Source organism: Nannospalax galili, unplaced genomic scaffold, assembly GCF_000622305.1.
Source record: "Nannospalax galili isolate Female #2095 unplaced genomic scaffold, S.galili_v1.0 scaffold66, whole genome shotgun sequence".
Classification (NCBI taxonomy): Eukaryota; Metazoa; Chordata; class Mammalia; order Rodentia; family Spalacidae; genus Nannospalax; species Nannospalax galili.
The window spans coordinates 5,012,317-5,033,379 of NW_008356058.1; the positions used below are offsets into that span (position 1 = coordinate 5,012,317).

Here is a 21,063-nt window from a genome sequence, read left to right on the forward strand (position 1 = left end):
ACAAAATCCTTCACAGTTAGGCTCTTTCTCCAATTATTAGACAACGGTGGAAGGTGGGAGAAGGATAACAGAGAGGAGGACAGAGAAATGACACAATCGTGGGTAAGTTCAGGGTAGGCTGGGAGGACACCGGGGAAGGCGAGGTTTAAAAACCATCAAAAGAAAAGCAGATCAGTTCCAAACAGTGGAAGGTGATTCAACAACAACAGAAAAGGAGCTACGAAGTCAGAAAAAGATATGAAGAAATCTCAGTTGCATGATGCTAGGTGAAGAAGCCACTCTGAAAGGATTCTTACTGTAGTGTTCCAAATCTGCTCTGAAAAAGGTAAAATGGTGGAGGCAGAACAATGTTGCTCAAGGGCGGCGGGGGGCGGGGGTGGCAGGGGAGGCATTGTGCAGATAGGAGGAAGTATTCTGTGAAGCTGTCATGTGACATGTAACACAAATGGTCCTAACTGACCATTCATTTGACTTATGATTTGACTTTATGATGGTACAAGAGTGATTTGCATTGAGTAAAAATGGAGTGGTCTACTTTCACACCACTCCCATTGAAATGGAATGGCTTGATAGTGGCTTGAAGGAGCCAGTAACATTAATTCCATCTTGCTTCAGCTCCTTTCTCCTGAGCTGCCTTGAGGTTCTTTTCCTCTGCCTCTCATGTGCATCTCCTCCTAAACTTCTACCCTGCAGTTACCTTGGCTCCCAGTAATAACAGGCCTGATAGATGAATGCCTTAAGACAAAGAACCAACACTTCCCCTAAGCCAGTCCTTGGAACTAATAAATTCCTGCACAGAGGAGCCTGAGAGGATGGCCCAGCTAGACCATGGCCAATTGGGACTACTGCTATGGATTCCCAAGTCATTGCTTTTTTTCCTTTCTTCTCAGAGACTGCAGTAAGCACTTGAGAAATAGGTTTTAGTCATTACTCTGTTCTTCCTAGTGTGGCCACACTGAGAATATCTTCACCTAACTTTAGCACTGCTAGACCTTCTGGCTGGTTTTCTGAGAAGTGTACTTAGCCTAGTCTATTGGGATTCTTTGGAACTAGGACTTTTGCCTTAATGCTGGTATCAGAAACAGTGCTTTGAATTTTGACATGTGTCCAGTCCTCTCTTGTGATGCTTGGCAGCAGCAGTGAGCTACATCCCCCGGTTAGCCACCCAGTCATGAGAGGAAACAATAGTGTACAATGTTGCTAGAGGTTTAGGAATATAGGTTTTCAATAAATTATATGAGAAATTATAATGTAGGCTGTGTATGAGCTATATTTCCAACAACAGACCAATGTCTATAGTGTGCTGAGCATGTTTAAAGTAGGTGAGGCTAAACTGTGTTCAGTCAGGAAGGTGAATTACAGATAGTTTAAACCTGGTATATATGGAGCTTAATCGGGACATAATCCCATTGTAAATGAGGGACCATCTGTAGGGCTGTCAAAAGTCATAGGATGCACAACACAGACTGACCCTAATGTAAACTATGGCTTAAGTCAGTAACAACATACCAGTACTGACTCGGCAATTATAATGAATTGCACTGTTGTACAACATGTCAATAAGGAAAGTGAGGGGTGATATGAAGCTGTCCTTTATGTCCAGCTCTTCTACATACTGAAAGAAACTCTTAATCAGCTTAAGGAAGTGGCAGTAAAAAAAAGTCAAAACCGGGCACTAGGGAGGTAGAGGCAGGTGGATCTCTGTGAGTTCGAGGCCAGCCTGGTCTACATAGTGAGTTCCAGGCCAGCTGGGGCTACTGGGAGACCCTGTTTCAAAAAAAAAAAAAAAAAAAAAAAAAAAAAAAAAAAAAAAAAAAGTCAAAACCAGAACCAAAACCAAGAGGGACAGGTTAGTATAAGAAGAGTGGCCTGGGGGCCAGCTCCCTGCAGGCCTGATGGCAGAAGCAGACACCAAAGATGTGGCTGCAGTGTAGTTCCTACTGCAATGGTCCTGTTGTGGAACACTGTCACGTGTTTGGTCACTGCCATCTTGAAATCTGAGCAGCTGTGATTACTCATCCAAGAACCTCACAAGACTGGCCCCACTAACAGGCCCTCAAGGGGAGGGCTCACAAGCTACAGAAGGCCGTGCACTAGGCGCTCATACCCAGCACATGAGACAGTACACAAGACACAGAAAGCCTCTCCCCTCCCAAAGACAAGTGGTTAACAGCTGCTGGGAAGGGAGCTTTGCTTTGGGGTATAGCTGCTTGAGTTGTTCATGCTCCTGTAGTTAACTCCTCACCCATGCCCCGGTAAGTAACCCCAGTTAAACTCATTGGTTCACCAAGCTAGACCTGGGAAGAATCATTCTTTGGTTTGTTGTTGGTGCCCTATCAGGTGAATGCACATTTGTTTACATCTCCCCGTGGAAAGTTAACACAACAGCATCTAAGATACAAGACACTACTGGTGGTAAGAGGCTGATCCTCAGTCCTGGGCCATGTTGTATTTGGTGTGGAAAGAGGAAGAGATCCTCAGTTTCCAAAAAAGACTGGAACAGAGGGCCGAAGAGATGGCTCAGTGGTTAAGAGCACTGGCTGCTCTTGCAGACGACCTGGGGTTTATTCCCAGCACCTATATGGCAACATAACAAACATCTGTAACTCCAGTTCCAGGAGATCCAACGCCCTTTTCTGACCTCTGCAGGCATTGCATAACACAGGCGCACTTACACAGATGCAGGCAACACACTCATACACGTAAAATGAAAATAATAAATAAAATACATTTTTTAAAAAGAGAGTGGAATGACCTAGGTAATATAAGATCAAGCTTACCTCTTCTTTACTCTTATACCTTTACATTAATGTTGAACATGGAATTGATATGAATGTGTTTTTGGATTTAGAGAAACCTGGGTTTGGACTCATTTGTGTACTTACTGGTTAGGTGGCTGTTAGGAGTTGTGACATGGGCATTATAATCCAGGGGGCACTGTGATGGTGGGATGATGTGTTTAAGGGAAAACCTGACATGGCTCAGGCTCAGAGAAGGGGGCCTATGTAAAATCCACATGGTCTTGCTCTTCTTCCAAACCCTCCCTTGCTGACGCTCAGGTTTAGCCTCCTGCATATCCTGAATCTGCAATCACTCCTCCTGCATATCCTGAATCATGGCTATCCGTGGGGAACTGGTTTCAGGACTCTTCCCTCTAAAATACGAAGTCCAAGGATGCTCAAGTTCCTTACACAAAATGGTAGTATTTTCTTATAGCCTATACACTTCCTTACATGCACTTTAAACTAGATGAGATTCAGACACTCAATACAACGTCAACTGTACATAAACCATTGCTACACTGTGCTGTTTAGGAAATGGTGACAAAGAACAAAAAGCCTGTATTTGTTCTCTATAGGCACAATTAAAAATTTTATTTTTCATCTCTGTTTGGCTGGGTCTACCAGAGCAGAACATGCTGATACAAATACTGTGTGTGCCTCAGAGTCAGCAAAGGGAGGCTTGGGGCTGGGAACCCGCTGGAATGAATACTGGAGTGTGTGAGGAAAGGGGAGGAAATGAGTCCTGGTGATAGATACATGCCCTACACTAAGGGCCCAGATACTAAGTCGTGCTCCAAGGAAAAAGCCTGCAAAGGAATCCAGAGGAAGAAGGTGAAGGAGGAGACAACGCAGCTCTTATAGGGATGCCAGGGAAGAGGACAGGGGTGTGAGAGGGACCCATGCAGGTCTCAGGTGGGGTTGGAAGAGGAGCAGGGTAGGAAAAGGCATTTGGGAGTGGATGGCCACAGCACACAGAGAGGGTCTGACTAGAGTGACAAAGCACTCATGGCAGGGACACCCATCCCACATCCTCACTGTAGACAGACACTTTAATCTATTTATTTATTTTTCAACAAAAAACTAAAAATCTTTAAGAAGTGCATTCATTGAGAAGTGCATTTATCACAGTTAAAAGCTTCCTGGAATTTTCAGGCAGAATATCACATCCTGAGATCTCAGAGCTCTGGCACTGCTGGGGCAAGGCTTGGCAGCCTGGGCCATCACCCTGGCTCTGCTTCACCTCTGCTGCTGTTCACATACTGCCACACCACACAGCCTGCAGCACTAAGCTGCCCCGGCCTCTGAACTCAGCTCCCATACCCAAGACATTGCAGTTCTTGTCAACTTCTGTCATGATGTCCAGCATAGCCAGTGTTGACAGGCTCCCCTCAGGAGAGGTTCTAAAGTGTCCACGAAGGAGGTGGTGGGCCAGGGCCCAGGCCCAAGGTTCTCAGAATGATGATTCAAAAGCCTGGGATCATCTGACCCAGTAGTGTCAACTCCTTCCTGCGCCCTCCTGGGTCAGGGGGTGGAAATATCATCGCTCATGCTTAATGTTGGCTTCACTTCGCTCCAAGGTGACCCCATTGCCATTCCTAGGGCCTTCTTTCTTGCTCCAGTCCTTCTCCATGTAAAACTCTGCAAGCACAGGGCAATGCTCAGAAGCTACTCCACCCCAGGACCAGTTATCTGGAATCCAAGGGTTCGTAAGACCTTCTCTTACAACAGCCCAGTGACCTGAAGGGGAAGGGAAGAGGTAGAGACATTAGGCAGGGAATGGCCAGCACTGCTCACCTGCAAGCTGGGATGTCCTGACAGCCTGCCTCAGTGAGCTGGCTTGTGCAAAAGCTTTTGGCCAATTTATTTTCTATATAAATAATGGCAGTTTACTCACATTGGCACTGAAAGTTCCCAGAAGCCACACCTCTTACCCAGTCAGACACAGTATTGAAGCTGACCTCCTCATTTATGCATTGCTACTAATCTGGCCAGCAAAATAAGCACTTGTTAACTTAAATTTTTTTCAGTGCTAGGAATGAGCCTAACAAATACAATAGGAAAACATTCAACTATACCCTGATCCAAAATAAATATTTGACAAAGGGTCAGATGCCTCATGAGGATGTCCACAATGAAAGCCTTGTTTCACAAAGCAAGAATCACTAAAGAGAGGGTAGAATAAATTCTTCCCACAGAAAGGGTGAAAAGAGAAGCTTGCCATGATTATTGAGAAAGCAAAGATATTTTTAAGTAAAGATTTAAAAGTGTATGAAGCAAGAATTATATTGGAAAACAATAATTAACTACAAAAACAATCACAGAATAGTTAAGGCATTGTTGCAGTCCTCAGTGATACACAGTGCCAGTATAAAATCTGTAGGCCTGGGCCACAAGATTCTGCTTGTCCTGGGCCACAGTGACAGAAGACAACATACTACGTGACATGTCTCCTCACTGAAAGCATGTTGGTGAACCTCACAACACAGCACCCAAACATTCGACAAATGTTGACTGAACAGCTGTCTTTAAATAAGTTATCAGCACATCTCTGAATCACAGTCCTGCTGATCTACAGAGGTGACTAACAGACCTATGAAATGCTTCTGTAGATTAGCGGGTGCCTTCTAATTATTTGTCATACTTCCCTCTCTTTCCTGTTCATGTGCTTTTGATTGAATAATAATCATGTCCTAAACCATAATCCTGGGTGTGCTCGAAGATGAGAGATGGTAACATCTGCCCCTTCAGACACCTGCATGTCCCTGGCTCACTACTGAGCAGGAACAGCAAGAGGGAGACTTTCCCTACCTGTGAACACCTTCTTTAAGCTTTTACTGATCCAGATGTTGTCCATAGACTTGGAGCCTTGAGGATTCCTGGTGCTGATGTTGGTGAAGGTTTGTGCTGGTACCACATGGTGGAATTTTTCTCTCCTTAGGATATCATAATCACTGCTATCTGGCCCTTGGCCAAAATCCCCTAAAATAACAACATCTTTTTCTCCTGGAAACAGAAGAAAGAAAATCAAGATGTAAAAAGCAGGAGGGAAGCAAAACCCAACACTGGCCCCAGCCCCCTGAAGGAATCATAAGCCCCTGATTTGAGACACACCCCCAGGTCCAGGTCTCAGACCATGGCATAGTTCTCATAATTCTGGCTTTTCCAAATTTTCTTGTGAAGCCTCACTGAGTTCAAGTTAATTTGGAAATAAGAGCTAGTGTGAGGCAGAAACACCCCATTCAATCTCCCAGGTTCTAATTTTACAGTGGAAAAACGATGAGTCTTGCTCAAATATCTAACAAAAGCTCAGAGGAGTTTATAGAGCACCTATTCAGGTCCTAGCTGTGAGGAGATTCAAGGAACAGTAAAACAGAACCCCTGACCTCTAGGACCTCACAGTCTAATGGAGAGGCAGGAAAGGAAACAGAACAGAGTGCAGGTACAAAGACACAAACAGGTACAGAGACCACGGCACAAGGAGAGGCACAGGGGGAGGCACCCTGGAGGTGATGCACAGGAGGACAATAAGAATGAGAGACAGTGGCAGGGAGTTGTGAAGCAGCCTGGTTACTATGGTTGTAGGGTAAAAGCCGGAGTAGCTGGATGCTTGCAGCATAAAGGGTATCAAGAAGCTAGATGTGGGCCAACAAGATGACTCAGTAGACTAAAGGCACCCACTGCCAAGCCTGAAGACCTGAGTTTGAGCCCCAGAACCCACAAGGTGGAAGGAGAGAATGCAAGTTGTCCTCTGACCTCTACATGTGGCCTGGGGCACACAGATGCATACCTATACATGCACACAATAAATACATAATTAAATACTTTTAAAGTAGCTAGATGTCTAAAAGGAGGTAAGAGAGGCAGGCAGCAGCTACTCCCTGATTAGCAGATATACTCTATCTGCCTGGGGTTGAGTCAGATCAAGGAACCAGAGGAAAGGCTACGGCATCTCGGCATTCACTGAGCAGCTCACAGCATCCAGCACGCATGGGAGTGTACGTAGTTTACAGTTCTCCTGCTGTGGACTGTTTATAAGGCTATGTCCAAAATAAATAATACTAAAGTAAGAATTTCATTCAAATATTTGTGTCCCTGCTTCCTGTCCTTAATATTGAGAACCAGTTAGAATTACGGTTAGTGTTCACATTCTGGATATACTGTGGCCTCGTTTCCAAAGGCTGCTCCCATATCAACTCTCTCCAGAGTGCCTCTGCACCTTCACAATATTCTCACTTGATTAATTTGGTCTACAAAGATGGTGTCTTCTTTCTAGGTAGAAAAATAAGATGCGTTCTCTCTCCTTTTGGATGGGATACCTAAACAAATTATTTGGAATTCTGCATATGAATTTATTAAGTTATTCAACCACTTGTTTACATGAGTATGAATTTCTGTTTTTTATTTTTGATATTGAGTTATAATCCACTGATACGCTATTTACTGTGCTGCTCAGTTTTCCCAGCTAGGAACTCTTCCAGTTCGTCTATCAATGCTTTACCTGTTTGCTTGCTTTTTTGTTTGTTTTATGGGAGTGCTGCCATTCTTTGCAATCTTCCAAATGCCCCAGGATCACAGGTATCTTTTCTTCCCCAGCCCTAGAATTAGCCACTTCTCCCAGAAGCCCTGATTTCTTCCATCAGAAGTTCAAAACCTAGAGCTGGGTGTGCATGTACTCACTGAGTTTCTTCATTCAGGGCACTAATGGTTTATTAATTGACTTACAGTAACTCTTCACATATTAAAAGGATAGTAACCTCTTGTCAGGTACAGAAACTTTTCTAACAAACCTTTGCTAATTATAAAACTATTTATTTACAGCTATTATAAAACAAATATTCAATGATATTTTAATGGTATTGTTCCTCACATTTCTTTATTTTTATTTTATTTGTTTTGCTTTTGAGACAGGGTTCTGCTGTGTTATCCAGGCTGGCCTTGAATTCACAAACCTCAGCCTCAGAGCTGGGATTATAAGCATGCACCACTTTTTTTTAAGACTGGAGATTGAATGGGAAAGCACTCTGCCATGAGCCACATCTACAGTCCTCCCTTTACATTCTGAGAAAGGATTTTCCTAAATTGCTCAGAGTGGTCTTGAACTTTCTCTGTAGCTCAGGCAGGCCTTGAATGTGCATCTGTCCTACCCCAGTCTCCCAAAATAGCTAGAAGGAAGAATAGTCACATAGGTATGAAACTGAAAACGCTACGGAGAAGCATTTCTAGAAACCTAGCGGTTCCTGGCCCCTGTTCTAGGAGAAAACTGCTTGGTGACCGAGACCGAAGCTCAGTTTTGCTAATCCTCCAGCTCAGTAGCCTCGGGCAAGGCTTTGGTCCCTCAAATGGAGAGTACAACCATTTCCTGATGGTTGTTTTCAGGACTGGAGGATCCTGCAGGAGCTACTGTAAGTGCCCGGCACAGGGATAAGCAGCCCCAGACTCCTTCCCTTCAGGTCTCCTGAGCCACATTAATGAGAGTCTGCCAGAGAAACATCAGCAGAGATTTCTCACTTGTAAGTAAGGGCTAGAAAGCAAGGGCAGGGGCAAGTGAAAAGGTTGTCCCTTTGAAGTATTTTAGATGTTTCTCCCACAGCCTCCAGGAAATGGAACTGTGATGAGTATTTTCCAAGTAAAGTACATAGGAATTCTAAAAGAACAATGGCCCCTAGCCAGGCTCTGTGGATTCCCATGAACAGGGCTGACCCCTCTAGAGGGGAGTTCACTGCAGGGAAGCCACAGGCCCCAGGGAATGTTTGTCACACTGTGAGGGGCACTTTAAAGAGAGTGGGTCATTAAGAAAATAGGATATCCCAGACCTTCTGCAAAGTCTTTTTCCTTGGCATAAATATACTGTATTAACAACAGCTGAGGGAAAGGAATCTAAAGTGAAATGGCTCAGAAAGCCAGCAGGGGGCACCTGTGTGCTGCAGATGGCACCCTCCTGCAAGGGGCCATGAGGTACTGAAGGGGACAGTATGGAAGTCTCCTGTAGCTCTACTTTCTGGCCCCATGCCTAGATCACATCAATAGCACACCCAGATCGAGGTGAGCCCCAGCTGTCTTGAGGCATCAATGCCAGATTCCAACAGGAAAACCAAGAGAATATTGAGAATATTACTGCTTACAACTCAGACCTGAGCACTGTGAATGAACAGTCACTGAGCCTTCATTGTGTCTCAGGCACTGTACAGACCACTTCCCAGAGATTGTACCATTTAACTGCCATAATCCATAAGGTAAGTAATGTCCCCTTCTCCTCTCTGCAGATAGGAAGCTCAGACTCTGAAAATTGAATGATTTGCCTGAAGTCATGGAGCTGGCCTTCAAACCCAAGGCTCTTCACAACGAACTAGACAGAGGAGTCCAGGATGTGGGCTGCTGTTCACTGTGACACACGGAGAGTTTGGAACAGTGCCTTCTACATAGGCAGACCCTGAATATGGTGAGGCAGGATGAATGCCTCAAAATTAAGGTCCAGCTTGATTTTGAGAGGAAGCAAAAGCTAGCGCACTTATTGTCAAAGAAAAGCTAAGATTCTGAGAAGGCAGACTGTTCCCATAAGAACGAAAACGGCTTTCACTGGGCAGGACAACTCTCAAAACAGGAGAAGCTGGTGTCAGGGGTCAATCAGCCAGTTCTGTGTAGCTTCGCAAGTGAAAACAAAGGCTCTCTTTTTGAATGGGCGCATCCAGATTTCTCACAACTCGTTCTTCCAGTTAAATCTGTGTTAGTGAAGACACAGAAGCAGCTTTGCCTGTGAGAATCTGTAGGCACAGAAGCCCCAATCTCCTCTTAGCCACCTGCCTGAGTAGGCTCTCCAGTCAGTGTTCCCCTAGTTCCCAGAAGTGAGGGAAGAATTTTTAGGGCTAATTTCCCCAGAGGTTCCCTAGACTTAAAAAGTACCAGTAAGATCCATTGGAATGGGTCTCCGCTGAGGGACCGTCCTACCAGATTCTGTGAGCAATGCATTCTAGTCCCTGCTTGCTCAGCTCACAGAGAAAGGAGACCTTGATCTCAAACCCTGTTGTTAGGTCTGAAAGAAGTCTCCATGAAAGGACAAGCAGGGGGCCACTGAATGGAGCTGCACATTGCAGACAAAGGCAGAAAGGCCCAGAGTTTGCAAATCAGGCTATTTTTGTCACTCTGGGGAAAGAAGACTTTATCTTTCTTTGAGCAGAACCTCTGTGCTAATCGATTTACCCTTGTTACAGGCTGGAGTGTTTCCTGAATCCCTGGATGTGGACTGTCACCAGTTAACAATTAACTGGATATTAGTTACAAGCCTGGACACAGGGAGCATGAGTCATTGTCCCTACCTGGATGTGTCAAGGCTGAGCCATGCTGTGGATCAATCAATAGTCCCTTGGCAACGTGGAATACTAACCTGCCTCAAGTTTTCTCACAAAAACCTGGGCACTCCCTGGAGGCCAGAAGAAAAATGGTTATCTGTTAAGGCTCTCAGAGAAATTATGAACCAGCATCTTTCTTTCCTGCTTCCTTGTAAAGTTTGAGATAGGGAAGAATAGAAATGTGCACAGATGTAATAAGCTGCCAAGTCATCCTTTTAAGAGGCGAGGCACCGTGGGGAACAGTTTCCCACACCACTCCTTGTTGGATGAGGCATTTCCATTTAAACACCTCTTCTACTGTTTTTCATCTTGAAGACTCATCACTTAAATAGAAGCTGTTCAGAATAAGTCCCAACTCAAAACATAAGGCTGTATGTACAGCCATGTTCATAGTGCACTATTCACACCACCCCAAAGGTGGAAGCAACCCAAGAGCAGATGGTGGATAAACAATAATACATGGCACACAAACAACAGGATATTATTCAACCTCAAGAAAAATGGAAAGTCTAACACATGACACAGCACAATCAACCTGGTGGATACTACACAAAGTGAAAAAAGGCAGACACAGCAGGGTGAAAAAGGCAGACTCACTGCATGATTCTCTTTATATGAGATGTGTTGTCAAAATTACAGACACAGAAGGCAGCCTGCACTAGTTGGGGCTAACAGGGAATTTGCGTTCAGTAGGTGCAGAGCTTCAGTCAAGAAAGATGAAGACGTTCTGGAGGTGGATGGTGGTGAGAGATGCACAGCAGTGTGAATGAGTGCACGCCATTGGGCTGTACCCTTATCAGTCATCATGATGCCGAATTTTATGTTATGTCTACTTTACTACAATAAAAAGGCTTTTCAATATAAAGTTATAGTTTGACAGGGACAATTTTTAATTTTATTATTTTTATTTTATGTGTATGAATGAATTGCCTGCCTGTATTTAAGTGCACCCACGTTGTATAATGCCTGCAAGAGATCAGAAGAGGGCACTGGATCCCCTGGAACTGGAGTTATGGATGGTTGTTAGATGCCATGTAGGTGCTGGGAATCAAACCCGGGTCCTCTGCAAGACCAGCCAGTGCTCTTAACCGCTGACCTATCTCTCTAGCCCCTAATAGGAACATTTTTATAGCCAGTTTTTCACCAAGTCTCTCACTGTGGTGGGCCAATTTGACAGTGAAAAGTCATAGGAAGCTAGGGGAGAGATCACGACTCAAGAATTCCAGATCTCCAGTTGCAAGCCTTCACCTAGAGATGGGTATTGTTCTGAGAAACCAAGCCATACTGATATCACCACCCTTGTGCTCTTGTGAACTTTACCCAACTGAAGTGGTTTGGTGGCTTGCCTGAGACCCTACAGCTACAAAGGAGAGGAGATTAAAACTTGCATGCCCCTCATAGGAATGCACTGCTCACCTCACCTTGTCCCCTCCCGTCTCTTTCCAAGACTATGTGCAGATCTGTGGGTGGCACACCAGAGTGATTTCCCAAAGGCAGCTAGACCCAGGATAAGTTGTCACAGGGAAGAGTGTCAGTGATATTTGTTCCTCTAACTCTCCATCTAAGAGGCTGATAAACCACAAAGCTGATACCTTAGGACCCACTAGAGAAGTCCTCAGAGACAAAGATGGAGCCATGAGATGCAGGGAGTGTAACTGTTCCCCGGACAAATTGTTCCCTGGCAAACAGCCAGCCTAAGTGGTCAAAGAGATGTCTTGAAAGCACCACTGCCAGCCCTGCAGAAGTGTAGTCCAGCCACAGAGAAAAGCAGTCTCCTACCTTTCAGAGTTTCCTGTAGAGTCAGTGCAAAGCTCAACAGTCGGTGACTGTCACTGTGGTTCCTGCTTGAGGTCTCTGCCCCTGGGAGGGCCAGGGCTGTCAGTTGAAGGTTAACCAGGGTCAAGTCATTACTTCCCACCTGGGTAATAGGAAATGAAGTGACAGGGAAAAGCTTAGGTACTCATATTTCTTGTATCTATTATAACCAATTCATAAATAGCTTCATGAACACAGTTGGCAATGGTAAACAAATGAAAAGCTAGCTCACTCCTAGGAGGCAACATAGGCACTTCATGTTAGATTTCTCCAAGGCACAGACCTATTTTCCCCTTAAACCTCCACCACTAACACTTCCAGCCTCCCACCTCTCCTCCTTAGGATCTGAAAAACTGTACATGCCTTCAAGTGTCAGGTTTTTAGGTTGGTTCGTTGTTTTTACCTTTTGAGCAACTCTACACAAGAAGGAGCTGCCTCTTGCAGCTGGATATTGCACAGGTCCAGTCTAAGGTTCCCCACCTATTCCTCTTTGAGCTCTTGTTCCTCTAAAACCCGCCGTGCCCTGATACTCACTTTAACCTTATTTTCTGTGTGTAAAAACCCCAATGTTCGGTGGCATTGGGCAACAGAAGATGTACTCAGAGCCTGAACCCTCAACATGGACTCTGGGATCTCCCACTGTAGCCATATGAGGGCACTTTCTTTTCTGAGCTACCATGATATTGCTCAGCTGCCCTGGGTTTAGCAATTCAGCCCTTCCAGTAGCCATGGCAACAAACACTAAACACTGCTAAGAAAGGAAGGGTGTAGGGGATGCCCCCAGGAAGTGGCGGTGCCAGTCTTGTCTTGCAGATGTGGCCCCAGTTTGCCATTACCATCACCAGGGCCAGCACCTCTGCAGCTGCTGCTGTCACTGCCAGAGAAATCACCTGGAGGCTGGGGCTGGGACGTGAGCTTTTGCCTGACCTCAAATGTGACCCGAAGAACAAGAAGTCAAGTGCCTAGCTAGGTGACTGCTTTAGATGACTGGGGACCATCACTCCTGTGCCAGAGTTAGCACTTTTTCCTTAGCCTATTAAAAACAGTTTGACTTTTCATGTGTTAACTAAAAACAACTGATAATAATGATAATGGGTTCTTTAAAGTACTAGATGTGACAGCCCACTCTGTAGTCCTAGCACTTGAAAAGCTGAGGGGGTTGGATTGTGAAGTTCACTATGTGGCATACATAGTGAAATTCTTTCTCAAATATAATAATAATGATAATAATAATAGTACCAACAAAAATACCAGCTTACTTTTGCCTTTTAGTGACACTAGCTGGTTCTGGTTACCATTCTAATCAGACAGAGCCAGAACAAACTACTTAACATAAGGTGTTCAGTGTGGTGTTAGGAAGTTTAAAGATGATCCTGGCTAACTCAACACATCAGTACCATAGGTGTATGTGTGCAAACAGAACCCCATCAATACTGTAGGTAGGGAGAGAAAAGGAGCCTATGGGTACCACCATAGACCAGTGAGCACACACTGACCCCATCACCTCTGCAGCTACAAATGAGAGAGATGGGGCATAGGTGTGTAGGCCCAATAACAGTCTGCTCCCAGTCCCTCTCCAGCCAGAGATAAACAGTGTTGGGTTAGGGGTGATTCTCCCACTGCAGAGTTTCTGGGAGCATACGGAAAGGGTCCCTGTGCCCAGCAGAAGGTGGGCTTACTAAATTCTTTCAAGGGATCTCTCTGCCTGACCCAGAATTCACAGTTAAGTACTCAGGATGAAGTTCATTGTCAGTGTGGCGACTTTCCGGATTCTGCCATCTGTTGTCCGGCGTCAGAGCATTTTGCTGTTCAGAAACACTCTCCAGGGCATGCAGCAGGAAAGACCTCAGATCCACCTGTCTAGCTGCTCCCAGATTTTGCTAAGACACGCATGGCTCCTTCATAGGCAAGGCTATATCTGGAGATGCCAGTGATAGGAGCCCAGATCCTCAGCCCAGAGCACTTTCTGAATCCCTTCTCCAGTCCAACAACCCCTCAGTGGGCTCCTTCTCCCTGAAGTCCAAAGAATCAGGCCTAAGGGGTAGTTGAGAAGGACGGACTCCACAGAGCAGTTCTACAAATCTCTAGTCATTCTGAAATGCCCCACTAACCAGCACCAGGCAGGCAGGACAGCTGAAGGTGCTTTTGAAAACAGTTTTAAGCTCTAACCCCAAAATTCTGTCTGTCTAGGCCAGGCTCCAGGAATCCCTGATTTTAAGGAAGGTAGTTCTGATGTATGCCAGGTCTGGGAACAAGCCCTATGACCTGACTATGACCGCCCCCACAATCCATCTATCATCTATCTTTGAGAAGCAATCTCACTACATTGCCCAGGATGTTCTTGAACTTCTGGACTCAAGCAATTCTCCAGCCATGGTCCCCTACTGCTAAGACTACAAGTGCGTATCTCTCCTCCTAGGTTCTTTTCCTCCTTCTTACTACATGTCAGATTGGTTGGGGCTAAGAGTCCCTCAAAACCCACTTCCTTCCTGCCCTGCAGAAGGACACCTGCCAAGGAAGCCTCCAGAATGGGTGGCTGACCCTACTTTAAGAGAATAAAATCAAGGCAGAAAGATGTGGCTTACCACAATTTTACAAAGATTTCTCCTTTAGATGGAACTACATTGCACAGATGACAGGGAACAAGTACCTTGAACCTGGTGAGGAATGGGCTGGGATCTGTGGGCTTCCCATGACCATTGCTGGGTGAGCCCTCCAGCCCAGTGATGTCTCTGAGCTCCACGCTGGCTGCTGTGTCCCACAGGAATCCAGAATAGCACGGTCCCTATAGTAGATGGAGATAGGGGCTTGGTGTCAGGTTCCTATATCCATAAGGTACAGCCCAGCACAGGGAAGGGGAGAGAGGCCAGACAGAGCAACAGCAGGCTGTGCTTCGGAATTCCCAAGATTACTCACACAGGGGTGTTTCTAGAATGGAAAACATACTTCCGAAGCCACAGCACACTCCACACCATGGCCTATTTCAGAGTTGTTTGCATGGCCGGGGTTGCATGGCTCTTCCCTTTCGGGGAGGAGGTAGGAGAAGCACAGACCAGGCCCAGAGTTACTTTGTGAGTCATCACACACCATGAAACAGTAGCTAACACCTCCATTTTCCAGATGAGGCTACTGTTACTCAGAAAAGCTAAGTAACTTCCCTAAAACCCCATCGCTATAGATGTCAATACTGAGGCTCAAAGATAAGACTCTGAGGGATGGTTTTGTTTGTTGATTAGTTGCTGCTCTCACAAATGATGCCCACCACCTCCCTGCACGTCTTCCTTCTCCCCGTGGTTCTGATCCTCTCCCAGGCACCCTTCCCAAACTTGACTCAGGTGGCCAGGACAGTCACAGCCAAGGAGGAACACTTTCTAGCCCAAGATAGCTCACTGGGCTCAGGGGAGAGTGCCACACCCTACAACAGAGGGCTGCTTTGGAGAAAATGATTTCTTCTTAGGTGTCAGTTTTTTCACTTGTAAACTTTGCCTCCAGTAGGTTCCTGGACACGACTCTGATCCTCAGAGACCTGGCAGCTGCTTAATATTGAGACTGAAGGTTTGTGCCCATGGATACATGATATTTGACTCACATTGTGTTTTAAGACAAATTTTTGAATCTATCCATCTCTAAAATTTAAGAAATTTCACATGTACGTTAATCTGGGTGACTCAGCCCCACTGAGCCCATAATACTCCATGATAACAGACAGTCAGGCCTAGCCATAGCAGCAGTCTGATACAGGCAAGGATCCCAGTCCAAAGTCACCATCCTCTAAGGCACATCCTATCCACCAAGCCCTGGCCTGCACTCTCACTGAAGTTCCCCATTATTTTATTTATTTATTTATTTATTTATTTATTTATTTATTTATTTATTTATTTATATTTTATGTGTATGTGTGTATTGCCTGCATATAGGTAAGTGCACCCATGTCGTGCAATGCCCACGAAGGTCAGAAGAGGCTGTCGGACCCCCTGGGACTGGAGTTAGGGACAGCTGTTAGCTGCCATGTGGGTGATGGGATTCGAACCCAGGTCTTCTGCAAGAGTAGTCAGTTTTCTTAACCACTGAGCTATCTCCCCAGCCCCCCCCAACTATTTATTTTATATTCTGGGGCTATCCTGTGAGTTGAGGAAGGGGCTACTGCTCCCATGGTAGAGATGAAGTAACTGAGGCCAAGAGTAGTCAGTGGCTGGAACTCAGCTGTCTCCACTGTACTCTAATGACCTTGGCTCTGACACCTAAAGTAGTATGACTTGCCTTGTCCCTCCAAATGGCTGAAAGCTTTGTGAAAGAGGGCAGGTCCTGTGAAGAGTAGCCACAGATAGGTCTGGGATGCTGGTCTGTTTTCTCATACATGCACCAATAACCTCTTATGAGTGATTTGTTAAATGAATGAAGTTGAAGGGACTCTAATAGCTACATAAAATTCACACATCGACATCAGGCAAAGGCCTTTGAAAAAAAGCACAGCGTCATTATTATTTGTGTGGACTAAGAGGGAGAGCCCTGAGCTAAATATTGGAAGACTAGATGCATTCCCTGTGAGTTCCTTTCAGCCCACTGTGAACACATGCTCACTCACTGTCAGCAGGTCTTTTTTCATTCCAAAATAGCAAAACCAGAGAAAGGAGATTTATATAGATTCCAGTGGTCACTGAAAAGAGAAGGCGCTTACTACCAATAAAAATAAAATGGGCTTATTGTTGGTAATAATAACTCTATAGATGCTTTTAATTCAGCCTACATTTATGACTTAAGAGCTTAAATCACAAGTATCAATCATAAATGCAATTCACATGTTTGCAAGTATATTAGACATTAGAGTTCAAAAAAAATAACTTCATTTACTGTGAAATTATGCAAAGACACATTTTTTAACTGAAGTAATTATAAGTACTAGTCTTTAAAATCCAAGATCCTAGGCTGAGGACATGGTTCAGGCAGTAAAGTCCCTGCCATACAAGTATAAAGCCCTGGTTCAGATCCCAGAACCCATGTAAAAAGATGGGCAGAGTAGGATGTGCCTGTAACCCCAGTACTGGGGGAGGGGAAAGGACAGGTAGATCCCTGAAGCTCATTGGTCACCCATATAGCTGAATCCTTCAGCTTCAGGTTCACTGAGAGACCTTATCTCAAAAAATAAAGGTGGAGAGCAATCAAGGAAAGGCATCCAGCCATAACCTCACACGTGTGCCCATGCGCGTGCATGCTCTCTCTCTCTCTCTCTCTCTCTCTCTCTCTCTCTCTCTCTCTCTCTCTCTCTCTCAACACATACACACACACGCATGCCTGCACATGACATATATCCCAAAATCTGTTAAGACCTGATGATATTAAGCATGCCAAGGTGAAAAGGTTTGGGCTTGAATATGGTATGTAAAAGTGAAAATGCTTATATGTGGAGATTCATCTATGCTTATAAGGATGACAAGGATGAAAAAAAGCAGTATCTGCTGAAAATCTGAATGGAGTATTTCTATGTGCATAAGTTCAAGTACAGAAAGCAAATGTGTGAACCATGGATAATGTGAAGTTGTCAGCAAATGACAGACTCTCTGTAGTCTTGGTAGAGGACAGCTGTGGCCAAGGGATTCCAAGGACGAAGAACAGAAATACACAAAACTTCCTTGGCCCTGGACAGGATTCTTCCTCCCAAGATGCTAAACTCCCATTTCAATCTGGGCAGTAATCCATCCCCAATCTAAACATGAAATGACACCCAAAGCCTTAGAAATGAATGGTAATAATTTAAAAAAATAGGACAGATATGCAAAACTGGTCCAAGGGTATTGACAAAGGAAAGTTTAAAATGCCTTAATTTGGGGAAAAGTTACATGTAAATACAACAAAATTGCAAGCCAGCTGAGCTGAGGAAGGTACCTTCTGGAGCTGACTTGAGGGCTTCTCTGAGACAATGGACCTCCAGCATCCTCGGGGCCCTTTCCACTTGCGAATGTTGGGCAGGATCGGCTGGTTTAGCTCTGTACAGAACTGCAAAGACAGAATACAGATGAGTGCATCTGTGTCCCCACAGGTGGCATACTCAGAAAGTGCACAGGGAGATAATGCGGAGTCATCACACAGTACTCGGGATACATAAGGCTTGCTGAGTGTCATCCCTGTGTTCTCAAAAACCAGGGGTTACAATGTGATTTGTCCCCTATAAAATAAATAGATTAAAACTTAAGGAAACAAAAGAGTGCTTATAAATACCTACACAACTAACACCACAAACTAGAAGGCAAGTATCTAGAGGGGTAACTGGCAAATTACCCCTCAAGGACCCTCTGTCCACAGAAATGGAATCTCTGTAACATCTGGCTCAAGCAGTTCAGAAAAAAAAAAAAAAAATGAAAGAATCCTCTACACACTTGTAATAAGTAGATTCAAGGTCTCAGGTGCACCTGGATCAGTGGCAAACACAAACGAGTATCTTTTCTCCTCAAGGCTTAGATTAGAGGGCACAAAATGATCCTCAGTTTAATTTGGAACCACATCATTTCCCTTGGTTTTCCTCTGTCCTGGATGGTTACTATACCATCCTGGGTACATGAATGCAGTGTGCATCACTGTTTCTGTTTCGTTGAGTTGGTTTTTTGTTTGTTTGTTTGTTTGTTTGTTTGTTTATTTGTTTTGGGTTTTTATGTTGATTTTTTTTTACAGAATCTCATTTCATGGCCCAGTCTGGCTTCACACTCAACAATCCCCCAGCCTCAGTTTCCTGAGTGCTGGAATTACAGGTGTGCACTACCACACCTGGCTCAGGAATGCTTTTTGATGTGTGTTCCTTGGCAATATCAGAGAACACAGAACAGTTTATCATCAAGGCAAAATAAATTACATAGATAAAATCAGATGAAGAGCTGAAAAACCACTGACATCATGGTACAAAGGCCAGGTGCTCTAACACTTTCTCTTGGGGTTGGTTCTTTCAAGGACTCCCTAAGATTTGTCAGATTTGTGATGTTTTCAAGAGACTCCACCATCTAGCCCAGGCCCTGATGGATTTACAGTAGAATTCTACCAGACATTTAAAGAAGATCTGCATCCAATGCTACTTAATTTATTCAAAAAGATAGAAATGGAGGGAGAACTTCCAAATTCCTTCTATGAAGCCAGCATCACTCTAATACCCAAACTGTGTAAAGACACAACCAAAAAGAAAACTATAGACCCATATCCTTAGTGAACATAGATGCAAAAATATTTGCAAACCGTATACAGACACACATCTAAAAGGTCATTCACCATGATCAAGTCGGCTTTATCCCAGAGATGCAGGGCTGGTTCAATATATGCAAGTCAATAAACATCATTAATCATATAAATAGACTCCAAGACAAAAACTACATTGTCATCTCAATAGATGCAGAAAAGGCTTCCGACAAAATTCAGCATGCATTTATGTTTCAAAGTCATAGAGGGAATTGGACTGGAGGGAACATACCTCAACATAATTAAAGCTGTATATAACAAACCCACAGCTAATATCATTCTAAATGGAGAAAAACTGAAACCATTCCCATTAAAATAAGGAACCAGACAAGGGTGTCCACTATTTCCACTCCTTTTCAACATAGTGCTCTAAGAGATACCAAAAGTTCCACCAGAAAACTCCCAGAACTGATCAACACTTTCGGTATAGTGGCAGGTTATAAAATCAATCTACAAAAATCAGTAGCCTTTCTATACACCAATAACAAGCAATTGGAGAAAGAATACAGGGAAATGCTCCCATTCACAATTGCTGCATATATATGTATCTGCCTCTTGGAATACATCTGACCAAAAACATCAAATATCTCTACAATGAAAATTTTAAATCGTCAAAGAAAGAGACTGAGGAAAATACCAGGAGATGGAAGGACCTCCCATGCTCATGGATTGAAAGAATTAATATTGTGAAAATGACCCTCCTACCAAAAGCAATACATAGATTCAATGCAACCCCAATCAAAATCCCCATGACATACTTCACAGAATTAGAAAAAAAAAATCCTTAAATTCATATGGAAACACAAAAGACACAGATAGCCAAAACAACCCTGAGCACAAAGAACAACTCTGGAGGAATTACTATACCAGATCTCAAAGTATTCTACAGAGCTATAGTCATAAAAACAGCATGGTACTGGCAAAAAATAGACACATAGATCAATGGAACATCATTGAAGATCCAAACCTGAGGACACGCAATTTCAGCCACCTGATATTTGACAAAGTGCCAAGAACACACAATGGAGAAAAGACAGCATCTTCAACAAATGGTGCTGGTAAAACTGGATCTTCACATGTAGAAGAATGAAACTAGATCCTTATCTTTCACCTTGCACAAAGTCAACTCCAAATGGATCAAAGACCTCAATGTGAAACTGAAAACCCTGAAACTATTAGAAGAAAATATTGGTAGATATTACAGATATTACAAGATATAGGTGTAGGAAAGGCACTTCTAAATAGGACAGAAGTTGCTCAGGAATTAAGGTCAGCACTCAACAAGTGGGACCTCATTAAACTAAAAAGCTTCTATACAGCAAAAGAAAAAAATCAAAAAAGTGAAGAGAAAACCCACAGAATGGGAAAAAATCTTCACCAGTGACACATCTGACAGAGGCTTAACATTCAGAATATAAAGAACTTCAAAAACAAAGAAGCAAGAAACCAAATGACCCAATGAAAAGATGGGCTAAAGATCTAAACAGAGAGTTCTCAAAGGAAGAAAGAAAGATGACTAAGAAACATCTCAAAAAGTGTTCAGCATCCTTAGTAATTGGGGAAATGCAAATTAAAACCACCCTAAGGTATCACTTTACCCCAATCAGACTGGCTAGGATCAAGAGAACAAATGATACCAAATGCTAGCGAGGATGTGGAGAAGGGAATGCTCATTCACTGCTAGCGGGATTGTAAACTCATGCAATCCCTATGGTAAACAGTGTAGAGAATTCTTAAAAAACTACAAATGAACCTACCACATGACCCGGTTATACCACTCCTTGGCATATACCCAAAGGACTCATCCTATTGTAGAGACGCTTGTACAACCATGTTTGTTGCTGCTCTTTTCACAATAGCTAAGAGATGGAAGCAACCTAAGTGCCCCTCAACAGATGAAT

At 44.0% G+C, this 21,063-nt stretch overlaps 1 protein-coding gene across 1 annotated transcript in view; it reads right to left on the reverse strand.

The window, feature by feature from the left end:
* Positions 1-3,365: 3,365 nt before the first annotated feature.
* Eepd1 (endonuclease/exonuclease/phosphatase family domain containing 1) overlaps positions 3,366-21,063 on the reverse strand; it is a 111,229-nt gene continuing 93,531 nt past the window's right edge. The window contains exons 4-8 of the mRNA XM_008854194.3: positions 17,828-17,938; positions 14,595-14,729; positions 11,909-12,047; positions 5,592-5,786; positions 3,366-4,520 (exon numbers count right to left, since the gene is read on the reverse strand). Of these exons, the coding sequence (XP_008852416.1) occupies positions 4,321-4,520; positions 5,592-5,786; positions 11,909-12,047; positions 14,595-14,729; positions 17,828-17,938 (780 nt within the window). The 3' untranslated portion in view covers positions 3,366-4,320. The remainder of the gene's footprint in view (positions 4,521-5,591; positions 5,787-11,908; positions 12,048-14,594; positions 14,730-17,827; positions 17,939-21,063) is intronic.